General features: G+C 44.4%; 1 protein-coding gene across 9 annotated transcripts in view; it reads left to right on the forward strand.

The window, feature by feature from the left end:
* The window catches only part of adgrl2a (adhesion G protein-coupled receptor L2a), a 120,605-nt gene that overhangs the window by 84,383 nt on the left and 8,792 nt on the right, over positions 1–27,430 (forward strand). For 6 of the 9 annotated variants that reach the window (XM_084067764.1, XM_084067771.1, XM_084067763.1 and 3 more), the window contains 16 exons: positions 2,857–3,153; positions 4,340–4,443; positions 5,809–5,994; positions 6,739–6,777; positions 9,887–10,070; positions 10,975–11,097; positions 12,639–12,844; positions 13,524–13,697; positions 15,817–16,026; positions 17,111–17,331; positions 18,169–18,235; positions 22,987–23,078; positions 24,673–24,717; positions 25,027–25,053; positions 25,963–26,131; positions 26,805–26,933. In XM_084067764.1, the coding sequence (XP_083923890.1) occupies positions 2,857–3,153; positions 4,340–4,443; positions 5,809–5,994; positions 6,739–6,777; positions 9,887–10,070; positions 10,975–11,097; positions 12,639–12,844; positions 13,524–13,697; positions 15,817–16,026; positions 17,111–17,331; positions 18,169–18,235; positions 22,987–23,078; positions 24,673–24,717; positions 25,027–25,053; positions 25,963–26,131; positions 26,805–26,933 (2,273 nt within the window). The remainder of the gene's footprint in view (positions 1–2,856; positions 3,154–4,339; positions 4,444–5,808; positions 5,995–6,738; positions 6,778–9,886; positions 10,071–10,974; positions 11,098–12,638; positions 12,845–13,523; positions 13,698–15,816; positions 16,027–17,110; positions 17,332–18,168; positions 18,236–22,986; positions 23,079–24,672; positions 24,718–25,026; positions 25,054–25,962; positions 26,132–26,804; positions 26,934–27,430) is intronic. The other 3 variants (XM_084067766.1, XM_084067767.1, XM_084067768.1) reach the window with 3 other exon arrangements.

Here is a 27,430-nt window from a genome sequence, read left to right on the forward strand (position 1 = left end):
AGCTTTCAGATTGACTATTTTTGCACGACACAGTTGTACAACTAAGGATTTAATCAGAAATAAATAAAATAAGTGGTTAATCAGACTAATCATCGATTTAGCCGATCAAGTGCCAACGCTTCAACATTATTCTATTGATGCCTCATTCGATTAATTGAATATAAGTCATCGATAGTATTATGAATTGCTAGAGTTGTAAAGTTGTAGCCCAGAAAGAAAGAAAGAGAAACAAAATGAACAATGAACGTAAAAAGAGGGGGAAAAAAGAAAGAAAGAAGGAAAAGATTAAATTAACAAAGAAGGAAACGGTGAAAGAAAGGAAAAGGTATAACATTGCATGGTGAAAGAGAACATGTGGTCGGGCCCCTCAGTGAGATGTCTCAAGCAGCTCTGTGTTGAGGGGTGCGGACATGATGCAGTTGTTAGCGAACATGCTAAAGGAATGCGCTTGGATTACAGCAAATGCCTTCTTCTTGATTTATTAGCTGTGCTCCCAAGCCCCTTATCTTAAATCATTGTGTCCAGCAGCGATACATTTTCATTTAATTTGGTGTCCGGATTCCCCAACTCCCCACCCATGGAGACGAGGATTCATCATTATCATCATCATCATCATCATCTTTCATACTTTGTAAATGAGGAAACTTATCTAGGCTCTCCGCACAATTTCCTGAAAGTTTTCTGGAAATTTGCCAAGCACACCCCTCCCCTCCACCTCCCTGTCTAAAATTACACACTCAAAACTGACACACATTCATTTCTTTCCGACAGTGCTGTGATGGGCCTTGCACGGCCCTGGGACGTGGCAAACTTTTCACAATAGCTATTGTTGTTGTACTTGTATTGTTGTTTTCACCTTTGTGGCTCTGCGGATCATTGCTTATGAGCGAACCAGGCCTGTAGCAATGGAGGTGTATTTTAGGATGCCATGAGGAGAAGTGCCACAGGGGGAGAGAGAGAGGGTGAGAGAGAGAGAGAGATACTGAATAGAAACAGGCATTTTTCATGGGCACCTAAATGCTGGTGCCGAAAGGACAGAAAGCACAGGTTGTCTGTCAGCCACCATGACAGGCGTGGCCGTGCAGCAGAGAACCCCTGTGTGTTGAGTAAAGAGATACAGGTGTGTGAGTGTGTGTGGGGGGGTGGTGGTGGTGGTGGTGGGGGGGGGGTGCGGTGTTCAGGACAGGAGAAGGGTAAAAGGGAGTTGCAGGAGGGAGAGAGAGGGTTATCTTCAGCTCGGTGTCAAAACGGGCAGTCAGCTACAGTATGCACACTTTAATGTCACCTTCAATAGGTGTGTCTGGATTTGTGTTTCCTGCGAGTTTGTTGTATATGTCGGTTCATACTTGCGCTCGCTTGTTCATTCGTCCGTTCGTGCGTGTGTGCACACGGGTGTGCTAGTATGCATGCAGCCCATCCAGGGGGGAGTGAGCCAAGTCATCTGCACCTGTCAATAGAGCCTAATTCGCCACAGGTACTGGCCAATAGATATCCCAGCAGCTCTCACTGCTGAAGCCTCATTTCCACAGTGGCCCGTAGGATGGTGGTGCTGATACAGTAGCTTGCAGGGTGCGTGGAGACTGTCGGGGGTCAACTCTTGCCATCAGCCAGACACCATTATCCAATAGGAGGCAATAGATACGGTCGCTATGGCGCCTGGTGTGTCGACTGCCTGTTCTGTTCTTCTGTTTTCCCACCCGGAAGACCGGAGCTGTCCTCCTCTGACCATCCTTCCAACGCAGTCTCACTGTCTCTGTGTCTCTCTCTATTTCTCTGTCTGTTTCTCTCTCTCTCTCTCTCTCTCTCTATCTCTGAGACTCTTCTCGGCAGCGGTTTGCAGCGGCAGTACACAATCCAAGCAGAGCCACGGCACCACTTCACATTCTCTGCATGCTCGACAGTCAGCCTAATGGGGGAAATCAAAGTGCTCAAATGCGATTAGATTCAGTACACACATTGCATTATAATCATACTTCCTTTTATTGATATAGCTTATCCCTTTGAAATTCGCCAGACGAAATACTCCGTCTCCCTCGCCGCAGTCGGGAGACGCAAGACTGATTCGGTATCAGAATAGTTTTTTTATCAACGGTTCATCGATAGAAAAACTCCCCCATATTTGACTTTTGTGAAATGTAATTACGGTGCCACTCACACCGGTGTGTTGTTTGTATGGCATGAAAAATGTCCTCATAGTTTCTCCTCACAGTGGCTCATGTTAAATGTAAGGACTGTGCTTGTTTTTCTCTCCCTTCCCCTGAAATGTATTGTTTTTTGCCCCAGGCGTTGCATGAGTTACAGCACACCTGCTTTATCAGCGCGTGGGTAGCAGGGGGGGAAACAACGGCAAAATGAATGTTCAGCCACCAATGCTACACATACAGGCTTTGTGTTTCTCCAGTGAAATTTAATCAGCCGTGCCACAAAAATCTCCCAGGCAAAAAATAACTGCCGACCAGGAGGATATTACTGTAATTATTGTCTTATACTCGCCACAGACCAGAAATGCCTCGAATAAGCCATAGTCCGTGGGAAGGCAAACATACTTGTTGCTCAAAGCTCTCTCGGTGGCCATTTTGCCCCATGGCGTATGTGAATGTATGTGATTTTTAGAGCCTTAGAGCTATTAATGAAGAAGGGCCTCAGACTTAAACATAGGACACATTTTATACACATTTTAATGTGTATGTTTTATACAGAAGGCACTGCCATACAGTTCCATGAATGCACATAATGGGCATTGGCGGCCCCAGTGGAATTTAAACCCATAACTTAAAGGGATTCGATGAGGTGTTTCTATCCCTATCGTTTTACAGCCAAACTTAAATCTTCTCTACCCTTTATCTATCCTCACAGCCCCGCCATTCTCAGAAGCAACCATGGCCTCTCCGCCCCTGAGAACAACAACCACCACCACGACAACCACGGTGCACCGGGGCGCGATCAACACCACCACCACAACAGGGCCCCGGGACGGAGGCAGGGGAGGGCCCAGGCCGCCTCCTGTGGTGCTGCAGACGACTGCCCCTCCGTCCCTGGAGTCGTTCCCATTGCCAGAGCGCTTCTGCGAGGCTGCAGAGAGGAGGGACATCTTATGGCCCCAGACCCAGCGGGGCATGCTGGTAGAGCGGCCCTGCCCCAAGGGAACCCGAGGTAAACAAGAAGCTCTCCTGTCCTCTCCTCTCACCTTTTGGAGGCGTGCCTCCTCTGCTGTTTTCAATTGGACCCCAATTATCCAGGGACAATCATTCTGTTTTATCAGATCCATGTGATGTTGTTGCATGTACCGTAACAATCTTTTTTTATTCTCATGTTTATTTTTTTTTACCACTTAAGCCCTGTTTTTTTACTTTGTCGTGTGGTGTCATGTGACAAAATTAGCTGATCTGCAAGGCGTGCAAGCTCACAAAGCATTGTAGTTTATTAATTTCAAAAATAAATCTACAATCTCAGAGCGTGTCAGCTATTTTACAAAGTAAAAGAAAAAATGAATTAAAAAAATGCCTACAGTATAATGACATGACTAAAATAGGTACACAAGGTTGAAAGGGCTCACGGGTGAGTGCGGTGTACAAGGAAAAATCATTGAAGATTTCAGTGTAGAATTTACTGTGTCATTCCAGGTCAAAAACATTTCATTTAGCAATCAGTGACGGTTGTGTTTGCAGAGAGGCAGGCTCAGCTGTTTGTATTGGAGGCTGCTTGGAGATGTGCATCCCTCATTTGACACTGTGAAATCGTGTTTTCGCTCATGGGGTTCGTCAGACATAAGGCTAATTGGAACGGAAGAAAATTGTTGCTATGACTTCATTTCTTTAGCAATCATGGGCAATGAGGTGTTGGACGAGATTAGGGAAACTCCTTGCCACAGGTGCGAAGAAGGAAAATGATGTGACTTCACTTTGCATGCTTTGAGGTGGCGTTGCATATTCCCTGTGTCTTGTGGCATAGTTAATGATGATGATGCACCACACACAGTCAGACCACAGCAAGGTTCAAAGAATTAGCTCTGTGTATGGTACAGTAGGTCTGTGATGTCAGCACATGCATACATGCAAGCACAGTGCACACTCAGAGAGGCGCGCACACACACACACACACACACACACACACACACACACACACACACACACACACACACACACACACACACACACACACACACACACACACACACACACACACACACACACACACACACACACACAGACCTCATATCTTAAAATCTATAATGCACTTTGTTTGTTTCATGTCCTATGTTACTCATTAAAGGTTCTCTGATGTGTTTTGCAATGCTTCGTGAGTACACCTGTCTTGACTTGATTGTTTTCACTGACAGGTACAGCCTCCTATTTATGTGTCCTTTCCACTGGGACCTGGCATCCGAAGGGCCCCGATCTCAGCAACTGCACATCCCACTGGGTCAACCAAGTCGCACAGAAGGTTTGTACGAGTCGCTCCGCCTGCCTCCCTGCTGATGGCCGTCTAAGAGGGGTTTATCTCCTGGAAATGTAGCATTCGGTGTCGTACCAACCTTGTAGATAAAGCTGGAGATGAAGGGAGATAATAGATATATTGCAGAGCTGTCTAGAGCTTCTGGCTGTGCAAAAAGCACTTTTTTGTAGCTTATTGTAAAATATAGACGGCCTTACTATACAATTTTCTCATCTGCCACCCTGTCAACTTGATGCTGTAAATAAAGAAGATAATAAATAACCCCCGCCACTGCAAGGACTTTTTTGGCTGTAACTCTGTCAATATCTTACTCCAGTTTAGGGCTGCAACTCTGGATTATTTCATTAGCAATTATTCTATCAATTACATTTTCAATTAATTGAATAATCAAGAAGTGCATAAAAACTATATATCAATGACTCAATGAACCATTTAAGCGCTAATTTATACTTCATCGCACAACAGTGTCATGCAAAAATAATGAAAATAGCCGATCTACAAGCTGCTTAGATGGGCTATTTTTACTACTAGAGGTTTGTGCCGCCATGCGGCCCTCACACCCATAGACATATAAAAGTAGACGCCTCCTTCGGCTCTGAGGCATTCGTATCTCGGGCGCGATTTTAGCGTAGGCAAGCTTCCGCGTCTATCACAGGGGGCGTTCGGTAGGCCAATCAGAGGCAGATGGGGGCGGGTCTTTTCGTAAGAGGCAGCCGCGCAGCAAAAGTCAGTTAGATGCGCTGTGATTGGCCAGTAGTCAACGCTCTGTGATTGGCCAATAGTCAACGCGCTGTGAGCGCTGTGATTGGCCAGTAGTCACTTTGAGTGTCAGCTTGCCTACTCTAAAATGGCGGCTGCGATACCAGTTGCTCCAAGGAACTGCAGAGGCCAATGAGGTATCTTGGTTTCTATATCTATGCTCACACCTACGTCGCACCTTTCATGCCTATATGGAGATCGCTGATCAATATATGCTCATATATGGGCATGCCCCCTGACTGATTTGTTTGCCCCTGATGCCATGATGACACATTTAGGTTAGACAACATACTCCATATACTGGCGTAGCTGCATTTGGAGTTCCTTATATGGCTATGGCTGAGTCATAGTGACATGAGTGTGACGATGTAGTCCGCCGGCCCGCGGGTCCTCCCTTAAGCCAATTTTAATATAAGATGTTTTAAAACTTTTCGCCTATAATGACACGCCCAACATAGGCATAGATTATTCATAGATTATTTTATTATCGATTACTAATAATCGATCAAATCAATTAGTGCGATTAACTTTTGCACCCCTACTCCAGTTTTGGTTTGATCCCACGTTTACACTGTCATCTCACTTGCTTTGCAGATTCGCAGTGGTGAGAACGCTGCCAACCTGGCCAATGAGTTGGCCAAGCACACCAAAGGCCCCATCTTCGCCGGGGACGTCAGTTCGTCTGTACGTCTCATGGAACAGCTGGTGGACATCCTGGATGCCCAGCTGCAGGAACTCCGGCCCAGCGAGAAGGACTCTGCCGGACGCAGCTTCAACAAGGTATACAAGTCTCACTGTCTGGCTCTATCTTTTGCTCTCTCACTCTCTCTGTTCCCCTGAAATGAACCCTGTCCCCCCCTCCCCTTCCACAGAAGGAGGTCCTCTTTATCATCTTGCTGCACCTTATTAAGATGAATACTACTGGCATTTTTTTTAACTGATTTGCTCCGAGTCGGTCACTGCATCTTAGTCGAGGTTATTGGGCTTAAGGTGTTTGCAGTTGTGTTCATGCTTTTAAGTAAGCCAAGCACAAAAGGGAATATAACAAGTCTTATTAAATGTTCGTATATTTTGTTCCTGGCGTGAAGTCTGCCCGTGTCTCCTTTTCTTCTCAAAGTCGAGAAGGGGAAAAAGTCACAAGAAGTGACAGAAGCAAAAACAGAAATGGCCAATTACTTTTTATTTCAGACTCTGACATGGAGCAAGAGATCTGTATTCATGGCTGTATTTGTACATTTTGAGGTAATTGCCATAATTTGCCCCTGCCAAGGTTAATAGTTCTGTGATGTGTCAAGAGGCATGGAGAGGAAAATGAAACAGAGCCAGCGTGCTTTTGTTCTTTTACCTAAAGGTAGACTCGCCAGCAGCACTGGAGGCGTACGGAGCGACAGTGATTGGCGCAGTCGAGCCAGCCAGTCAGTCATAACACACAACTCTAGAAAAGCTTTATGCTCAAGCTTGTGAATTTGCTAATTGTTTGTCTCCACTGTTTCATCTTTTCTTTCCCCTTTTTCTAACGAAAAGCTTCAAAAACGAGAAAGGACATGCAGGGCATACATGAAGGTATTGGAGCTACGCTTCTGAACTGTTCCACCGTGCTTGCTGCCCTACCCACCTTCATACCCTCTGCTATATATGCCCCCTCCTGCCCAAAGCTCAGCAGCATGCACCCTCTGCTCTGTCTCGGATCCTGTGCTGTCCTTTCTTTATCTGTTTTTCTTGAGTAACGGCCTTCTACGCAGCCACAGTTGTACCCGAAGTGCTTTCTAAGTCGAAGAGAAGTCATCCGCAATTACCGATGTGGCTTCCTTTCATGAAAGTATATGTGTTTTGGTTTAGTTTTTTTCTCTTTGTGGTTACAGCGGTGGTTACATTTGTTTTTCCATCTTGTTTTTCTCCAATTTCATGTTTTTATATTGTTTATTCAAGACTGTACACGTCTGAATTTACAACTCCCAGACTAAAAACAAAACATGTTTACATTGAGCTCATTATTCATTTACTCTGTGCTTTGCTGTTCTAGGACCATGTTGTTGTTATTGTTGTTGTTGTAGGTGCTGGGGATCTGCCATAAATATAAAAATACTAAACCAAAAAACCCTTCTGAATACTAGGGTCTCAGTCCACTTCCCTTTTGATTTAGTGAAACCGTCGTCTCCAAGGACCGCTGCCTGACCTTTCACCACATGTGAAATCAAACCCACAGCGCTTGCTTTTCACGAGGACACTGGTTTTCATTTATGTTTAATAAATCAGAGTCATAAATCTCTAGTTCTACCTGGTTAATAGGGTGAGTCGGGTCAAGCCGTTGGTTCTCTCTCTTCTGGTCCTTTCTCCCTCTAATGCTTCCTACTCAGGCCCAGTCTTGCAAGGATTTTGGCCGTATATCCCTCAGCCATTAGGGAGGTCTGTGTCCTCCACCTGCCACCAATGTCGCCCCCCCCCACCCTCACCATCCTGATCTCTCCACTGGGAGGGTATTAAAATGGATCAGCTAATTAGCCCGTAGACGGCCGTGTGCTCATAAAAGACGAGAAAAGAAAGAGCAAAAAAAGTTTTTCAATTCCCATCCCCCCAAAATGTAACATCATCTGTTTTTTTGTATTGTTTTGATTGCAGTGTCATCGGCATACAGTGCTGTTGATGTGTTTGTGGATCTCTGGTGCAAGGTGGTGTTTGGTGGGAGCAGGGGTGGGCGTGAGGGGGGGTGCGTGGGGTAGGGGGAGGCGGGTCGATGCAGATGACAGTATTTATGCGACTAATGACAGTATGAGAGGGGGGAGCTGGAACGAATGGCGATCGTTGAGTCAGCGGTATCTGACATCCGCCAAATTTGATGCAACTACGCATTAGCCCCGCGACCACCCCCGCCCTCCATCCCTCTCCACCACCCTCCACCGCTTCCCCCACTGCCGTCCCCCTGACATTGATTACTCTATTAGACACATTGATTTGATTATTTCCTGAGGAAATACCAGTGATGTCTGGGTCCTGTCCCCATTTTATCCACTCGCTGGTGAGCCGGCAAACTTGGGCTCGGAGAGAAAATGTCTGCATGAAGCGAGGAGACCGGAGGAGATCAGATTCGATAATCGTGCATTCTCCCTTGCTCTCCTAAATGGGATTGGAAACATTTATACCCTCCTGTCTGGTCGTTTTCTGGTCCTGTTAGCAGTGTGGCCCCTTCAGTTAAAGAGATTGTCCTGTAACTGGAAACTCTCAGTGTCAATACCCCTTGACCCCCAAATGTCTGCACTGATGACGTGTCCTTGAGCAAGACACTGAATCCCTCCCAACTCCAGGGGTGCTGACCTCCCTGTGGAGGAGATGAAGGGAAAACGTTCAATCCTGGTCATCATTATTGAGCATCAAAAAAGGCTACATTATGTACGTACAGTATAGCCATTGGGATTCCAACAGTGTGCTTGTTAAACTATATAAAAAGTCAGTGCAGTCATTTACCTCCATGTTGCCCTGCCGTCATACACCAGCAGACCATATCCATGAATTTTCTCATGTGCTTCGTCACAGTGACAGATCTCGATGAACATGTTTACTTTTTTTTTTCTTAGGGGGCCAAGCATGAAGTGCGTATAGGCACCCTATTGTATCCATTAGTTTTGTTATTATTAATTGACAGCTACTGTACCTGCACCGTCCATTCGCTTTTTATCAAACTTTGCAGAATGGTAGAGGGTAAATGGTGTTGAGATTAATCTTACTCTGTTTGGCCAAAGGGGGGATGCTATAATAACACAAAAACTTTGAACAGGCAAATCTCTTGCACTGTTTGACCTACAACCATGAAACTCTCAGTATCCCTCTCATAAGGAACACATTTGCCACTGACCTATAAGCTCCCCTTAGATTGTCTGGCATTTTTAATTTGATGAAATCGCTACTCCTAGGATTTTTCGACGAGGATCTGAAATTTTCTACATACAATCTATGGACCAATATCTAAACTCCCCGTTGAAGAAAGTTTGTTCATCAATAAATGAAGCCTCCATGACCCAATGAATATTGTAGTTTTGTTACTATTATTATTCTGCTGTTAACTTATGAAACTTAGCGGACTGAGGATCATATCAGCTTTAAATAAATCTTACCCGACTGGCCAAAGGGGGGGACTATAGCAATCGATTGAATATGCAACTTTTTAACAGGCATATCTCATGCCCTATTTCTCCTACAGTCATATGTTTTACACTCTTCTCATGAGGAGTGAATGTGACTCAAGGACCCATAAGCTCCATCTCTTAGATTTTCCATGAAAAATAAATCCCTGCTCGCCCTAGGATGTTTGAGCAATCTGCACAAAACTTTCTACGCACAATGTATGGACCATTATCTGAATTCCCAGCGTAAGAAAGGTTTGTACATACAAAAAAAGCCTCCAATTAGCCAATGAGTATTGTTCACAAAGAGGCGAATAGCTCACAAATGCTTTCACTTAACAGCACAACACTTTGTATGCTTATCAGCAGACATAAGCACAAGCTGGCCGATTGACCGCATGCTGTCGCTATGGCGTGTTGCGCTCACTGCTTGGCCCCCCGCCCCCAGTATTAATGCTTGCAGCTATGTTCTTTTTAGTTTAGAATATTTGCAACATTTATAAACGTTTCAGAATCACTCGTATATTTCTTTGTTTTCTTTGTGGTGGAATCAGGCCATTGTGGACACAGTGGATAACCTCCTGCGACCAGAAGCTTTGAAGTCATGGCGGGACATGAACAGCACAGAGCAGACTCACGCTGCCACCATGTTACTGGATACCTTGGAGGAAGGGGCCTTTGTCCTCGCTGACAACCTCATGGAGCCTGCCATTGTCAAAGTTCCTGCCGACAATATCAGTAAGTGAACGGAGTATAAAATGCAAATGTTAAAAGAATGACAAGCAGTAGAGCAACTGTGCCCGTTGTGTGCGGCGAAAATTAATTGAGAGAGGAGCCATTGGAAGGCAAAACGAGGCCACTGCATGAGAAAGGAACTTTGTTTTCGTAATGTGTGTGTTTCAACCTCAGGGGAATGCGGGGAGGGGGAAAAAATAAAGGATATTAGGTTTAACGAGTCTCTCACTGACACAGTGATGAATCTACGACAATTAAAGAGACTGGATTCTGTGATTGCGAGTGCTTAGTTTATAAATGCGTGTGTCTGGACCTTGTAACTCTATACATTAATGTGAACATTAGCCCGCTGTGGAGGCTTATAAAAAGTACAAACATTGTTTATCCACTGCCTCATTCCCTGCTTTTTCGTTTTTTTTTCTCCCTAGCTCAGTGTGGATGTGACTTTTTCATTTTCCCAGGCCTGATTTAAAACAAATGTCAAGTTTTTATCTTGCAAACCCAAGTGTAGTTTTTTGGGGAAGAAAGGATCACCTTGGCGCTGACATTTTAGTTCAATAGCTCAGTTTTTGCCTCGATTCACCTTTTTAAATTGCAGCCGCATGTCTGTACGCAACATCGGTTGTGAGTTAGGAATGTAAGTGAGAAGGTCTTGGAATAAACAGACTCTTTTATTTTCATGTCATGACCTTTTGCCCAAGTCAAACATGCTGTAAAAACTGTCATGTCTCTCTCTCTCTCTCTCTCTCGCTCTCGCTCTCGCTCTCGCTCTCTCTCTCTCTCTCTCTCTCTCTCTCTCTCCCTTTATCCTCCTCTTGGTTCTCATCCTACACCCTCTCTCTACCTCTGTCTACGTCTCCCCTCATCACACCATCACCACTGGACCAAACTAACTTGGGACGTCCAGTTCTGGATGTGTATGTGCTGAGCACGGACGGGCAGGTGCAGGATTTCAAATTTCCACAAGCCGGCCGAAGTGGCATCTCCATCCAGCTGTCTGCCAACACTGTCAAACTCAACAGTCGGAATGGTAAGCCCATCAAAACCGGGAAAGCATCTGTGTCATTTCATAGATTTTAGCGTTGGCTATAAAAAAAATAGCCAACAAGCTCATAGCGCGTCACTTTGTGCCGTGCTGCAAGCTTGTTTTACACAAAGCTTCTCTCCTGGGGGGGGTTGGGGGTCCCTGGCACAAAAAATAATCAGCCAAATATATATATATATCAATTTGCGGGTCCCGAAAAAAAAAGGTTTGAGAACTACTTGTTTAGAAAGCATTTGTAGAATCGGCCTCAGGTCTTAATGGTTAAACACCGTGGACAGAAGGAAGGAAGGGAAGGAAGGAGGGAAGGAAGAAAGAATCAATGAAAAAAAAAAAACATGGGTAGAAGAAGGAAAGAAACAGAAAAAATGAACCAGGGAAGAAAAAAAAGGAAAGAAAGACACAACTTCTCATAAAATAAAGAGTTTCCCGTGTGGGCCGCGTGGTGAAAGAGTGTGGAGGGGTTGTCTTCTTTCATTTCTGTTCCCTTCCCTGTGTGTCTATGAAAAGGTGAACAGTCTGTCAAACAGGCCTGTCAATGCTGCCCGTCAAAGCCCACAATGTGGTGTGATTACTCACCGCCACTGTTAGTTAGGGAGCACCTCAAAGGATTTGATCTCTGAAACCCTGAGCTCTGATATTGGCAGAAAAATGACAGGCCCCACTTAAAGGTGTTCGCTCGCTCTCTCTCGCTCTCTGTCATGCTCTCTCTGCTATCCTCCTTACTGTCAATATCTCTATCTCTTTCTACCCCCCCCCCCACCACCACCACCACCACCACCAGCCGTTGAGTCTGTTCTTGTATTTTCACCTTTTCAGCAGCTGTGATAAATCTTTTACAACGCTGAGTATTGATTTAGTTGCATGTTTAGGCTCTAGTAGTCCAGTATGTGGTTTACAAATGGTGTGCTAATCCAGGTGTGCCCTGGGATTTTGTGACAACACATTATTATTGCAATACAACTATACGGAATGTTAGGAATTACAAATATATATTGTAGCGACCCGGCAAAAGACCCGGCCGTAACTTGCTCCCCCAAGTTGGCCAGCTCTCTTGGCGTTGCTTGTTACCTGCTGGTCTACCGAGCTGGAGGCCGCAGTTCGTCTCCAGCTCCGGTCCCGAAACGTTACAATATTTTAACCACCTTTTTTCTATCACAAAAAAAGATGAAGCTAAATCAATAGATCTACAAGCTCATAGCGCGTCATATCACGATGGGTTGTGAGCTTTTAGATCGGCTATGTTCACTATTTTAGAACATTTGTGAAAGTATGAAATCAGGCTTAAGTGGTTAAACGTTTTATTTGGCATTAGTAAATAAAAAATAGAGGTTTACAGAGTGATAAGAGTGTCGGTGATAACGTGTTATAGAATCTTTTTTTTGTTGTTGCATGGATTTGATATGAATACAGGTGTCCCTTGAGATTTTGACTTACCCATTGGTGTGCCTTGCGCACAAGTCTGAAAACCACTGGTCTAGAGTTTTTAAACCATCTTATGCCCGTCCTCATCCCTCTCTGTCTTAAAGGAGTTGCCAAGCTGGTCTTTGTGCTCTACAAAAACCTGGGTCAGTTCCTGGGCACGGAGAACGCCACCATCAAGATGGCCAATGAGGCCTATGGGCGCAACGTGTCGGTCGCCGTCAACTCTGACATCATCGCCGCCTCCATCAACAAGGAATCCAGCCGTGTGTTCATTAACGACCCGGTGGTTTTCACCCTGGAGCACATCGACGTGAGTGCCCCCTCCCCGCCCCCGTCCAAAACTAATGGAGAGGTCATATTAAAAATCACCAGGAGAGTACAGCCGAAGTAGACAGAGACCATTTGAATTGTAAATGTCTGGCTAGGTCAGGCAGCAGTTTATTTAAGTCATTGAACATCAAATTAAAGGAGTCTTTAGAACCTAAGTGAATTCTTAATGAAAACTAATTCTTTAATCAACATTGGGATATAAATGATACCCATTTTCTTTTATAGAAGGGGGGGAAATTAACTCCTAGATTAGCGGTACAATCGTGGATGAAATTACTGGAGCACCAATTATCTTCCGTCTTTTAAAGTTGTCACGAGAGTTCCCAGAGGGCTGTTCGTGACTCCATTCTTTACCAGTGAAATTGTGCAATTCCAACGATGTGCCGTCAAACAATTACCGCCTCTCTGTTATTAAGGCCCTCGTATACCCCGCCGATGCCGTGCTTGATTTGGCAAGCATGTGCCAAATGAGATACAACATAGGAATTGCTTTATAAGAGCTCTGAACTGAAAAAAAAGAGAAAGAAACCCTCATCCATGTCGGTACGGGGGGAATACTTTGTGTGAGCAGGGGGTAAATGGCCTCGGTGTTCTGCATGTACTTCAATTTCAGACAGTCAATTATTTGGACACTTAACCATATCTCTTGTTATCTGCAGATGGAGCACTACTTCAACTCCAATTGCTCCTTCTGGAATTATTCCGAGAGGAGTATGATGGGTTACTGGTCGACGCAGGGCTGCAAGCTCCTGGACTCCAACAGGACGCACACCTCCTGCTCGTGTAGCCACCTCACCAACTTTGCCATCCTCATGGCGCACCGGGAAATCTCAGTACGTTTGCTTCAGGGATTCATGTTCACCTCTTGTCTTATTGAAATGCATCTCCCTGCAAGGCTTTTCTCTGGCTGTAGCTTATTCCACTGGTTCTCAAGGGGTCCCCCAGGAGTCCTTGTTGAGGGGGTTCCAGGAGGTCCTCAGTTAAATGATTGATAGTTAATAACCAAATGGACCAAATAGATTCTCAGAGATAGAGATCTAGATTTTACAGTGTTGATTGGGGTCCCAGAGATGAAACTTTTATCAAATGGGGGTCTGTGGCCTAATGCATATCAGTCTGCGGTAGTCTTACTCCACTCAAAGGAAATGTGTGTCTACGTCCCCATATATAATAGGTCCCCAATTCATGTCTTTGAATTTGTTGGCTGAAAATACCACCATCAGATTATGCATTCTATAGCATGCCTCTATATGCATCTGTTTCAGTTATATCCTGGACAGGCTGTTTCTGTGTCTGTAGCTTTTAATACAAATGAGCTGCTGCTCCCCACACCCCCACTGGTTGCCTCTACAAGGTTCTCATCTGCCCCTGGAGCAGTGGTGGAAAGTGGCTAAGAACATTTAGTATTTTATAAGTATTTTACTTGCACAATTAAGTAACATTTTGAGTTACTTTTACTTTTCTTGAGTATTTCTATTTTTCAATATTTCAAACTTCTTAACATTTAGAATACAGGCCTTTTACTTGTAACAGTGTTTTTATATTGTGGTATTGCTAGTTTTTAATGAGTCCCCACTTCATCTTCCCTTTGTTGAATCACAAACCTGACCTACTAGGCAGCCCACATACGGACTGGGTTGTGTCATTTAACAATTTGTTAATAGGCACATCAGAAACCCAAATGTACTGTATGTGCACAAGCAGTGGAAAAGTGAGTTTTTTCGTAATATGTAGACATTTGGACATTTCACAATAAAATAGCATTATACAATTTTAACCAATGGGACGTTTTTTATTGGAGTACCAGCACTTCTCTGATGTCCGGCAGAAACCAGCCAACTCCAAAATGATAATTTTTCAGGAAATGACAAAAACAAAACAAAAAGTGGTTTTGTTCATCGTTGATAAGACCAGCTAAATGGACCTCAAAGCTCTCAATGAGGTTGGAGGTCAAAAGGCGGTGGAGCCTGGAGTCAGCAAAACCACCACCAACTCCACCCCCCTTTGGTGGACTTAGCTAGTTTAGCAGAAAGTTAGAGGATCCAATGGAGTTAGCTGGTTTTGTCAGAAGCGCTTTATAATACTTTTCATTGGTTCAATATTTTTTTAATCAACACACAGACGTAAAGGGTGTTCTATAGACCAATTATTTGTTTACTAACATTGAGCCTGGACGCACAGGTGATTGTTTCACGCAATCAATTCCCAACCTGTTTCGGGGTGCACTGGTTTCAGCACACCCCAACCCCCTCTTGTGTGTGTTGGCTAGTGAGACGCGTCCTAACGAGACCTGATATAATGGGTTTCGTTGCGCGCATACTGGCTGCACGCAGCCAGTATGACGTCGTCTGTTAAGGGGTCTATAGCACTGATTTATGGAAGAAAATGCAAAAGTGGAAAAATGTAGTTAGCTGGTTTCTGCCAGACAGCAACAACACATAACATCCTCTGGTTCATAGTAGTGTAGTAGCATGTTGCTACATTGTAGAGATTTTACCGTTTTAATACGATTCATCGTTATTAATACGATAAAAAAAATGACAAAAATTGGTCATTTTGATCATTTCAGAGCCAACACCTTCAACCAAAACATTTTAGGCAAGATCATTTTGCTCTTTGAATTTTGAACTACACCAGCCATACCTACAGTGTACACAGTATCTGCCATTTAATTTGAACCACAGCCCTGCTTTAAATTCCTTGCAGTCACTTGTCCTCTATCACTCAGCTGATCACATCCATCTGAACGGAGGACCTCAGCACCTCTGATTAATGGCGTGCCCATCAGTTACTTCCAGGCGCCTTCCGTGAAATACAACGGCAATGTTTCCACAGCCGCTCACGGCGGCTTGACAAGTGGGCGCGCCAGGAAACCCTCAATTCTTCCTATTGACAAACCAGCTTATTAATTTGGTCCATCCTTTATCTCCCCCCATCCCCCTTCCCTTCCAGGGTAAAGATGGAGTGCACGAGTTGCTCCTCAGTGTCATCACTCGCGTGGGGATCGTGGTGTCCCTCGTCTGCCTGGCCATAAGCATCTTCACCTTCTGCTTCTTCCGGGGCCTGCAGAGCGACCGCAACACAATCCACAAGAACCTGTGCATCAATCTCTTCATCGCCGAGTTAATATTTCTAATTGGTATCGATATGACGGAACCCAGGGTAAGCGGGAACGATTGCGCTCTATTGATCTTGGATTTTGATTTATTCCCTACCCCCCCAAACCTGTCTCGTTTTACCCACCACCCCCCCACCCTACAAAGCAAAACAAAGCACCCTTCCGATGTGAAATTGATGAGTCTCTGTGTGTTGTTTGTTTCTAACCCTTCCCGTTCCTGACATGACACGAGTCAGGGAGCATCATTTATATTGATTACTAAAGGGCCATGGCGCTCACTTGATAGCTCCTTTATCCTCTTGTCACTTTAATGACACAGCATGAATGGCTCATACCACTAGCTCAAATTCTGTGGTGCATCCGCTGCCTTGTTTCTTGGTTTCCCTTCCATGTTCAGTGATAAAAGTGGTAGAATCTTCGCGTTGAGAGTATTTTTTGTATAGTGGAAGGATTCAAGTGTACACGCTAAATTGGGGCGAGTGGTTTAATCCAGCAATAAACCTCACAATAGATTGTATTGTTTAAATTGCTACAGTATTGTGGCAAAGTTTGACCAGGACTTCAACAGAGGCTGTGTGGAGGCCGATGTCAATTTTCATCAGTTTGACTTAACTGCATCAAATTACAGTGGAAGGAAAAGAGAGTGCAGTAGTTTAAAATATAACAATGCACTCTTTTCAGTAGGATTTCAAAAGATTCAGATGTTGGCACGAGAGTTAGAATAAAAAGTGGCTTTTAATTTATCCACATTGGTAGTACCACTTACTTTAAAGCCTTAAAGCTCTATTCCACAATTATTTTTATACATAGTTATTTCATCCATTTGGACCATGGAGTCAAGTTTTATAATACAGATGCGAGGGTACAGAAAACTGTAAGGATTAAGGCCTCGGATCTTAATGGGTTAACAAGGGTGGGAACTGTTAACTCATGAGCAACCCTGGCTTCTACACCTTGTTTGTTCTCAAAGAAAATCCAATCCCTGCCTGAGCACCAAATAATGAATTGGCGAAAAGTGGGGAAACTCCTAACATTCCCAATTAAAATGTTTGCCCAATTCTTTTTAATCTTATTTCAGCTTGTTATTGTTTTAACCAGCCAACTCAATGAAGCCCTGCTCTGTTGTAGATCGGATGCTCCATCATCGCCGGGATCCTGCATTTTTTCTTCCTGGCTTCCTTCTCCTGGATGTGTCTCGAGGGCGTCCAGCTGTACCTCATGCTCGTGGAGGTTTTCGAGAGTGAATACTCACGGAAGAAGTACTACTACGTTTCCGGGTACCTCCTCCCCGCCATCGTGGTCGGCGTCTCGGCGGCCATCGACTACAGGAGCTACGGCACAAAGAAAGCGTGAGAGAAGCAGTTTAAACACTTAAGCCTTATTTTATTTTTGAAACATTTTGGAAAATGTTGACAAATCTTGTCTAATGTGAGTCCAAATCTTTTCAGATGGCAGTCCACAGCCAAATAGATTTCAATTTGACGGTCCATGACATGAAAATGGTTGAGAACCACTGTTCTAGATTAATACCAGGCAAACACAGAATATAAAACCCAGACGTTTGGCGCTGTGTGGGGCTTACCTGACCTACCCTGCCGTGATGATGAGTGGTTTTCTTTTCAGAACACGCGGCTTCTGAATAGAAAGCCCACTCATCACTCCTGCTAGTGTCTTATATCTCCGTCCCTGGAGACTACACCAAAACATTTGAGCTACCCTGCCTGGAATGGGCAGCTGTTCAATTTTTTATGTCATTTTGAAAGACTTAACGCTGTGGTTTTGGGGGGTTGGTGTGGAGAGGCACAGCCACATTAATACCTCTCTGCTCAAAGACCCTCCTGTGACCTCTTGTTTGTAAATGCTCTCTTAAAGAGAGGCAGTGCAGGAAAAGCCTTTTACGTTAGATTAATGGCTGTATTTGAGTTAAGACCGGGCTAGCAGGCCAGACTACTTAGGGTCCTTCCAATTGTTTTGCGTTAACCATGTTAACTTTAAACTCTTGTGGGAGATTTTGAGTTAATTATTGACAGAAAATTATCTGCTCCGTGTCGGGGTCCTAAGGTTATGTTTTTGGCCCAGAATTAATTTCCTTCTGTTAATATTTGGTCTGCGGAGGCAGGAGATGGGGATGCTTTGTGTGTTGTGACAAAACTGAAGGGTTTGTTTTTCTTTGTTTTCCATTATAGGTGTTGGCTGAGAGTGGACAATCACTTCATATGGAGCTTCATAGGACCCGTCACCTTCATCATCATGGTACGTTTATGGTTTTGCTTTGTTTTGTTGTATTTGTTTTTTTCTTCCTGTGCATGAGGTGACAGAGTTCAGACAAGGAGTGAGACAGAGGGAGAAACAGGATGGAAGGGAGGGGACAGACTGATGGTACAATCTGCTGACAATGTTTACTTTTCAGTGATGTTTTTTATTATTTTTATTTTTTATTTTTTTGCACCCTAGGATAGATGTTTGAAGCATCACATTGTCACTGCCTCTTGCTACCTGAGTGAGTCTCGGTTTAACAGTGTGTTTTCACTCGGCATTTCCCCAGCCCCCTTGAAGTATTCTTTTTTTTTTTTGACTGAATATGAATGTGTGCCATCTAGTCAGAGGTAAAGCCCAATGCCTTTGAAGTTCCACTTTTTTCGTTGTTACACAAGAAAATAGGATCTTGAAATCTTGAAATGCTCCCACGGCGTGCATTGTACAGCAATAGATAAGATGGCAATGTGCAGATTATAGCCGAGATTGTTGATTTCTTCTCTGTATCAGCCTGTATGTGCGCTCATGCGTGGTAGTGTGAGCGTGTTTGCGCACGCACACGCGTGTGTGTGTCTCCTTCAGTGGTAAATAGCACAGGACGCTGTCAGGGAAAAGTAGAAAGCAAACGTCCCTCTCTGTTTGGTCAAGGACCATCGGGGGGTGAAGGACATACAGCATATTATATTGACATATGTGCCATTGAAGCATGCAATTATTTACTGGTCATGACATTATTATCTTGCACTCCATCCGAGGGGCTGTGAGAAACTGGGCCTGGGGGAGTCTCACCTCCTCTCGGAAAAAAAAGGGGAAAAAAGAAATAGCAGGTGGTGTTTCTCAGACGGGGCATCCCAGCCTTAGACCCGCCGTCTATTGCTTTGCCCCGCCTGTACACAGAGGACGGGCGATATTTGTTCAGCGGAGTGTTCATTATCCAGCTTAATGGCTGGTATCTACACTGTAGATACGCGGTGACCTCCGGTGAGCAGTGAGCTGACATTGAAAGCCTGCTGGAGAGAGAGGGGGCACCCGGGTTTGAATCCCAACGCGTCTCCCTTAGACCACCAGCTGACCGCAGCAGGCTCTCGCTCACTGTAAAGATCCAATGTGGCCCTTGATGTCTGTGTGTTAATAGAATGGAAAGAAAACATCCTTTTGGTTAAAAATAATTGAGGACAAGGTAACTTTATTCAAATATATGCTATATCATTATCCTCCGGTTTCTACCCGTCTCAGCGAATGCTCCCATCAGCCAACGCAGGAATATGTTTTCGCTTTCTAAATTGGATCCTTGTTGTGTTCCAATCACACGTCCGCTGCCGCAAATTATTTGCATGAAAAATGCGTCTGTGCTAGAGAGATGACGATTGGGATCCCCGTGGCAGTGACCTGAGAGGATAGAACCGTGACCCCACAAGAAGCTGATGTATTGGAGCAGAGCTAATATGCGACAGAAATGAGGATTTGCAGCGGCGGCGACCTGGGGCATTGCAGCGCAGCCATGCCATGAACGCGCCATGCTGTTTTCACTGTTTTAGCAACAATTGAACACGAAAAGATAAAGTGCAGTGGCAAAGGAGCATCTCAGGGGAACGCTCCAGGAGCAAGGTTCCTTCACGCAACCCGTGACCCGAGTTTCTCAACAAATTGGCTTTGTTCTTGTCGATGACGGAGAGGGAGAGGAGAGCAGAGGAAGAGGAGAAAAAAATCACAACGATGCTTTTGATCTTGCACTGCGTTGACACCACAAGCCCTTATTTCCTTGTCTAGAGCGAGGGAGGGTTCCCAAACTTTTCAGCCCAAAATAATCACATATGAACTGGGGACCCCCCCACCCAGACAAGCACTTGGAATAATTTGGGGAACCCTGGTTTGGGAACCACTGGTCTAGAGCTCACGTCTGCCTGGCCAGACCGACACTTGACACAAAAGCTCTGTTTCTGACCAGAGGTGGTCGGCGGACTGAAGGGCTCAGATGATGAGCGCTGTTGTTTTTTTTTTCTCCATCGTATGTGACTGCTGGTCCTCTTCTTCCCTCTCTTTTAATGCTCTCATCTCTCAATTTATTGTATTTATTTTTTCTGGCTGAAACTGGCTGAAACGACTTGAACCCCAGCATCCCTATTCTGGGGGCAAAAATAGCCGATCTACAAGCTCACAACGCGATTGTGGAGCAAAAACTGGATGTGGCCTAGGATGGAGCCCTGGGGGACTCCGGTCGACGAAGTATATAGGGTTTAAGTGGTTAAATGCCAGAGGAGAAGCAGCAGCAGGCCGCAGGCTGTGGCTTTCAGTGCTCCCCCCTCCCTCTTGTCTCCGGGCACAGAGGGGTATTAGCTCCATGAAGGTGGAACATGGAACTAATGAGTGGTGGTGGTGGTGGTGGTGGGGGCGAAGCCATTAGTATGCCTGAGATGGCTTCAACGCGAGGCCTCCTGGATCATGACACGTCGCGAGGAGTTCTTGTCATCCGGACAGCTCCATCTGCACCTTCAATATTTCATTCACCCTGCAGGTTCACCCGGAGTTCAGCGTGTGTACACACACACACACACACACACACACACACACACACACACACACACACACACACACACACACACACACACACACACACACACACACACACACACACACTCCACTTCGGAAAAAGCTTTCTCCTCGGTCCCACTGTGGCAAGGTGCTTCTGCATGGCTTGCGGTGATGATTCAGGGAGGGAGAGAGAGAGAGAGAGAGAGAGAGAGAGACATGGCAGCAGCTCTGCTCTCGCAAGCAAGGTAGCCAGGGTTCCCCTGGGAGGGGCCGAGAAAGCGTGTCGGGTGGGGGCGGGAACATGTGCCATGCAGCTAGGTTGCTCTAAAGCACTGTGTCCCCCTCCTCTGTCTCATTGGATCCATGTCACCACTGCAGGCTGCGTTAAAGGGATTTTTTCAAAAGTCCTCACCCCATCCTGCCCTTTCAACATGGTCCCCCCACACATCACCTACCTCCCTCCTTCCCCGCTGTCTGACTCGTACAGGGAGGCTGATGGAAATAATGGCTGATGGCTGTGAAAACAAAGCACTGCATCAGTGGTGTGTTTGATATATAAAAGGACCCGCACCCATTTAGGATTCTTTTATTTTCTTCATCTTCATCATCATCATCTTTTTTGTTTTTTTTGTTATTGTGAGCGGCTCCACCAGTTGATTGCGTCAGTGGGGAGAGTGATGTATTGATCTCTGACATCCCTTTCATAGCAAAGCTCGGCAGAATGCACGGAATTTTGTGTTTGTGACCGTGAGTGAATGGGCCGAGGTCTCTCTGGGTTCAAGCTCACAGAGGTCATTCATTTATCCCATGCCCTCATACCGCGGTAACGCTTTTACATTTATTTATTTTGGTCAACGTTTTTCCAGTGTTTTCCAAGGATAGAATAATACCATTGAAATGCTTTATCCAAGGGGGCTGACTTGAACAAGCATTTGAAATGAATAGCTACCCTGCACAGATTTCAGATTTCTCCCAATTCTATGTGTAAATTGTATTTGCAAATTCTTTACTACAAGAGTAGTAGTCTTTAACCATTTAAGTCCATTTTGTCGTACAATGGTGTCGCACTGCAAAAATAGTAGATCTAGTTAGATATAATATCTTTGTTATTTTTGTTGAAAACAATGAGAAATTAGGCAAAACATTTGCACCTGCCCAAAATAGGAACGCCGGCGGCCGGTTGAAAGAGGTTAATGTACACAGTTGAGGACACACTATATTTACATTCAATATCCTTCTATTTGTTCCTCTATAAGATATTCACAGTAGGTATTCCCAGATGCTATGGTTGCATGGCTGGTTAGCAGAATAGTTCCACAGTGTGGTTTTGAGTGTGTATACTGCAGCACACGCAGTCACTTACTTGTCAGAGACTTGTTTGTCCCAGAATAAATGTTTTTGAAGTCAATTATTTGGTGTGGCTCCTGGTTGGCCCATCCAGCCTAAAAAAAGTCTCTAAATCAAGCTATTGATTTTTAAGGTGCAAGCAAATAAAACCTTGTAGTATCCTTCTCTCAACCTGATGTGTTCCACTCACTCTCTTAGGATTTAATACAATATTAAATCAAGAAAATACAAGCCGTATGAATACATCTTTTTTCCTTCCATTCTTTCTTGATTTCTTTCTCTCTTTAGCTTTCTCTATCTCTCGCACCACCCTCTCTCTGTGACTCCTTTCTTTCTTTCTTTCTTTTTTCCCAAGAATCCAAGAAAATATGCCGTGTTCTCCAAGAAAATATGCCGTGTTCTCTCGAGCCTTTTACATCTTCTTGTATGTTATAATATTTCACTATGTGCATAAAACGATACGCAGTTGTTTTGTACAACAAGAGGGTCTCCAGTTTCCCCACCCCCCTACTTTTCATTGCCCCCTGACATCGCCAGACTGTTGTGTGTGGCTGGGTTTCTGATGGATTTTAATGCATCTCCATGCTCTTATTGATATAGAATGACACTAAATTTGGCGCCAGTCGGGCCGTCTGAGTCCGGCAGAAACGATAGATGTTTATTGGATTAGTCTGTGGACGAGTGGAAATTCGAAGGCACTCGTCTTTTAATAGTTAAAGACAAATTAACAGTTTATCTTTTTTTTTTTTCCTCTCTCACTCTCCCCTCTCTCTCTGTCCCTCACTCCCTCTGTCTCTCTTTCTCTCTCTCTTTTTCCTTGGGTCATTAATCTTCATGTATAAACTGTGCCATTATTTGTGTTTTGACAGCTCAATCTCATCTTCCTGGTCATCACAATGTACAAAATGGTGAAGCACTCTACGACACTGAAACCTGACTCCAGCCGACTGGAGAATATCAAGTAAGTAACCCCACCTCCACATTCTCATACTTATTGAAAATAAACTGTTTGTCTAACCAACACAAGAAGAATACCACACAATGCCTTTCAAACGCCTTACTTTCTCTCACTCACAAAAAGAAAGGTTTTGCCTTGCACAGAGTGAAACATTTCTTGTTTGACTTCGTCGCCACCGGAGCCCATTAGGGGAAAAAAGTGCATTCCTAAAATAGCTTACAGATGAACCAATATGTTATTTGCCTTCTGCCACCCCCTACAAACAATCACAAGCCATTGGCCCCCTTCATTTCGGAGGAAATATTTTTCTTTTTTTGACCTGATAACATTCGATGACAGGAAATCATTTATTCCCTCCATTCCTTCCCCTTCTCCAGTTAATTTTACTTTCACTACCAGACGAGTCCTTGTCAGCAACATTACAGTATCTTGCTTTCCCCCTCTGGTTGAAATTTAAATTGTCCAGACAGAACATTTAACCAGAGGAATTCCAATTGACTCCAGAGATCTCAGATTTTATACAGGGGCCGGTGGTTTTTTAGAATGAGAATTATGGCATGACCGAGCTGTAATGATGACAACATTGACTTTGTGAGTGGTCTTTCAAGTCCTTTGTTGTGTTGCTCCAAGCCGCTGACCACAGAATTGCATTGGCATGACACACACCACTCTTAAGTCTGCGACTTAACTATGCGTTGTTAGGCCTGCAGGGTGGGGTATAGGGGAAGTGCTACCATGTGTGTTCTCCCCTTGGAACCAGTCAAGCCTCTTTTATAGTTCCCAGCACCCTTTTAGTCTAGGAAAAGAAGTTCCTCACCAATGCCACTGGCAGCCAGACCACTACCGCTTTCCACCGACACCACCCTACCCCGTGCCACCCCGCCCCAATCTGCTAACGAGCTTAGGTTTTGTCAGTAGCCTCAACATTTGTTAAGTGTTTTGCTTTGGGAAGGGGGGAGCAAGTGTTTTTTTTCGCTGTGCGGATTGTTTGCATTCAGGGAAACAATATTTATTGCCACAAATCAAGGAGGGTGTTTCAGGGGCTGGGCTGGGGGGTTTGTTGTTCAAAGTTTCAAAAGCGTGGCTCTGTGGTAGCCATTTATGCCGTTATATCATGCATTTAAGCTCCCACTTTGTGTAGGAGGAGTGGTTTGGCTATTTTTGCTAGCGTTTGTTATTATTCATTTCTTCTAATGAATGTGTTTTAGGCATGTGTGTTTAGCAGCACACTGGTTAAATTGCAGTGTGTTTAGCAGCACACTGGTTAAATTGCAATCAGAAAAGAATGGTTGAGGCTTTTTGGCTTATTCGAGATGGCCTTTTCCCCACCGATGTCTGCTCTAATGATGTCAAATAAAACATCGTAAAACAGTGAATCTTGTGTAAATTGCCAGTATATTAGTGTTTGTTGTCTTGTTGGCTTTATGTTGTTTGTACCAGAGATGTCCAATCACAATCCTGTTTGGGAACTCAACATACTGTAGCACCAGTGTCATTGCATGTTGCATGTAAGAGAGAAAGCTAACCCACACCGTCTCCTTTCTCTTCTCCTATCGTTTTCTTCTTGTCTCTCTCTCTGTTCTGTCATCCACACCAGTAATTATCGTGTTTGTGACGGCTACTATAATACCGATTTGCCTGGGTAAGCTTCTGCTATACATCTCAGATAATATTACCCACATTGCACCACCCACGCAGAGCATAAATGCAAATTTGACCGCAGACAAGCGTCTGCTCTGACTGAATGCTTTACACATTATACTGTAATTGAATCATCAACAGCCAAACACACAACTCTCGGTCCTTGTTAGCCCCATAATTTCATTGCCTCCCGTAATTTTCCCTGGATCAAACTTGAAGATATCTCACTTAAATGCCGACTAACCCACGCTGTGATGCGTTCTGATCTAATTGTGTTTCTCTCTTCCCGCTTATCATGCTCGCGCTCTAGCTATGAAGATAATAAACCGTTTATCAAGTAAGGACATGTTGCCCAGCAGTCTCCTCTTCAGCCTATAGCTGATTCTCTCCTCGTCATTTTGTTTTCGCCTTCTATCTTTTAGTTATTTTCTTGTCTTTCTCTCTCTGGCCCTGGTTTTACCGTTCATTCATTACTCAGGTCTGAGGTCTGCTCATTCAGTCTGTTCTCGTTCTCACGTCCAATGTCTCCATAACCTTCATCTCGCAGTCCGGTGTTGGTGTTGTGTGTTTGAAGTTTGATCCCCTGACCTCTGCCGGTGTCTGAAGGATCCCCAGGACCTTCACACACCAGTTGGGGGGAATGAATCCTCCCCCTCTAACTCTTTCCACACTCTCCCTAGCTCCCCAGATGTCAACACACTCTCACTATAAACAATCACGCTATGCTGTTTAGACTTGTTGAAATGACTTGACCCTAATGGACAATCACACAGACCTTAGGCTCAATGCACAATCCTTGGGTGCCTCTTTTTGAACATGCTGTCCCAAAAAATCATTCGTTGCGCACAGGATTGTGTCATACAAAATATTGTAACATGATGGAAAAAAAAGATAAAATAAAAAACAAATTCATGTAAATCCAAGATTAATTGAGAAATTCACCAAGCAATTTCAGCAAGTTTGTCTTGTCTTGTTTGTTTTGACTCCAGGACGTGTAGACTGGTTGAGTTTGGGGTTGGTGGAATGAGGGGATGGTGGGGGAAGAGTGTGGGAGGGCCTTTGGCTGTTAGTTGATGTTTCAGTGTTTTTCTTTCCCTTGGTTTACTCCTGTTCTCCTCTTCGGTCAATTTACCCGATAACACAGAACAGTCAGTTTCTTTGGCTTTCTTTCTGTCTGAACATTGAATCACTCTCATGCTGGGTTCTGTCCCCTCCTTGTGTTTGTGTTTGCCCCCCCCCCCTCCAGATCCTGGGTCCTGGGTGCCTTTGCTCTGCTCTGCCTGCTGGGTCTGACGTGGTCGTTTGGTTTGTTCTTCATCAACGAGTCGTCGGTCGTCATGGCGTACCTCTTCACCATATTCAACACCTTCCAAGGAATGTTTATCTTCATTTTCCACTGCCTCCTCCAGAAAAAGGCAAGTTCACTGACCTTCCACTTATTCACACTTCCACTCATTCCCGCATGAAGGCTGTCTGAACCCATTGAGGCCTAAGGCCGCCTTCTAAACCAGTAGTTCTCAAACTTTTTCGTGGCGAGGACCCCCAAAATCATATGTATTTGGCAGCGAACCCTCATCTGAAAATGTTTTGTGCCAGGGATCCCCAGAAGAGAAGATTTGTGTTTTAAAAAAAATCTAAATTATTCAAAATGCTTCAAACACTTTCAAGATTTTTCAAACACTTTCAAGACTTATCTCTGCTATTTTATACTTTGTCACACGACAGTGACAAAATTAGGGAAAATAGCCGATCTAACAAGCTCCTAACTTGAGCTTGTAGATCTGAAGAATTTCTGTAGAATTTCAGAAATTATGCCAACATTTCCGCCTATAATGACATGCCCGAAATAGGGATGCCAGTACAGGTTGAAAGTGGTTAAAGGGAAACGGCCTCCACACGTCGCAGAATTTGAAGAGTGAGGTCCTCTGTGGGCCGGTGCCTGCAGAACTCACTTAAGCACAGCAGCATCACACAATATCGATATCAGCAAATATACCAAAATTAGGCTCACCTGAAGATCTCTGTGTGAACTCATGTGGGAAAAAAACAAACATTGCATGTCAACAGCCTCACCATTTGCCCACACAGGTCCGCAAAGAGTACAGCAAGTGTTTCCGCCACACGTATTGCTGTGGGGGACTGCCGACTGAGAGCTCGCACAGTTCTGCAAAGACCTCCACCACGAGGACCAGCGCACGCTACTCTTCTGGTACACAGGTAGACCAGCAAGCTCCTTTTGTCCCAAGTGACAGGTCCATGAGCACTCACAGCCTTAGTGCGGAATTACTAGTATTGTTATAACTTTAAGCAAGACATTTTGGCAAGTAAGGTCTTATTCAGTGTTAAAAAAAAGACATTACTTCTCCAAATGTTGCATTTTTTTAATTGCATTTAAGAATCAGTGTTTTATTAAGTATTAACTGAATACAATAAAGTACAAATGCATCCGATAATACTGCATCAACGCTATCAGAGAAGTGCATTTTGTCTCTTCCGCTGCAAGAGGAAACCAAATAAATTAACATTGATTTCTCTTGGAAGTAAAGACCGGTAGTCAACAAATGTTGAGTGCGCTAAAGGATGATTAAGGATGCCAAACTCTGAGGAGGTTACATTTGTACATTTTATGACACAGAAGAACATACTGTAGGCGTTATTTAGCATTTTCAGACAGGAAGATAGCTCAAGAGACACAGGTATGGTTCCACATTTTG

This window comes from Gymnoscopelus microlampas (assembly GCF_963454915.1).
Source record: "Gymnoscopelus microlampas genome assembly, chromosome: 9".
Lineage (NCBI taxonomy): Eukaryota > Metazoa > Chordata > Actinopteri > Myctophiformes > Myctophidae > Gymnoscopelus > Gymnoscopelus microlampas.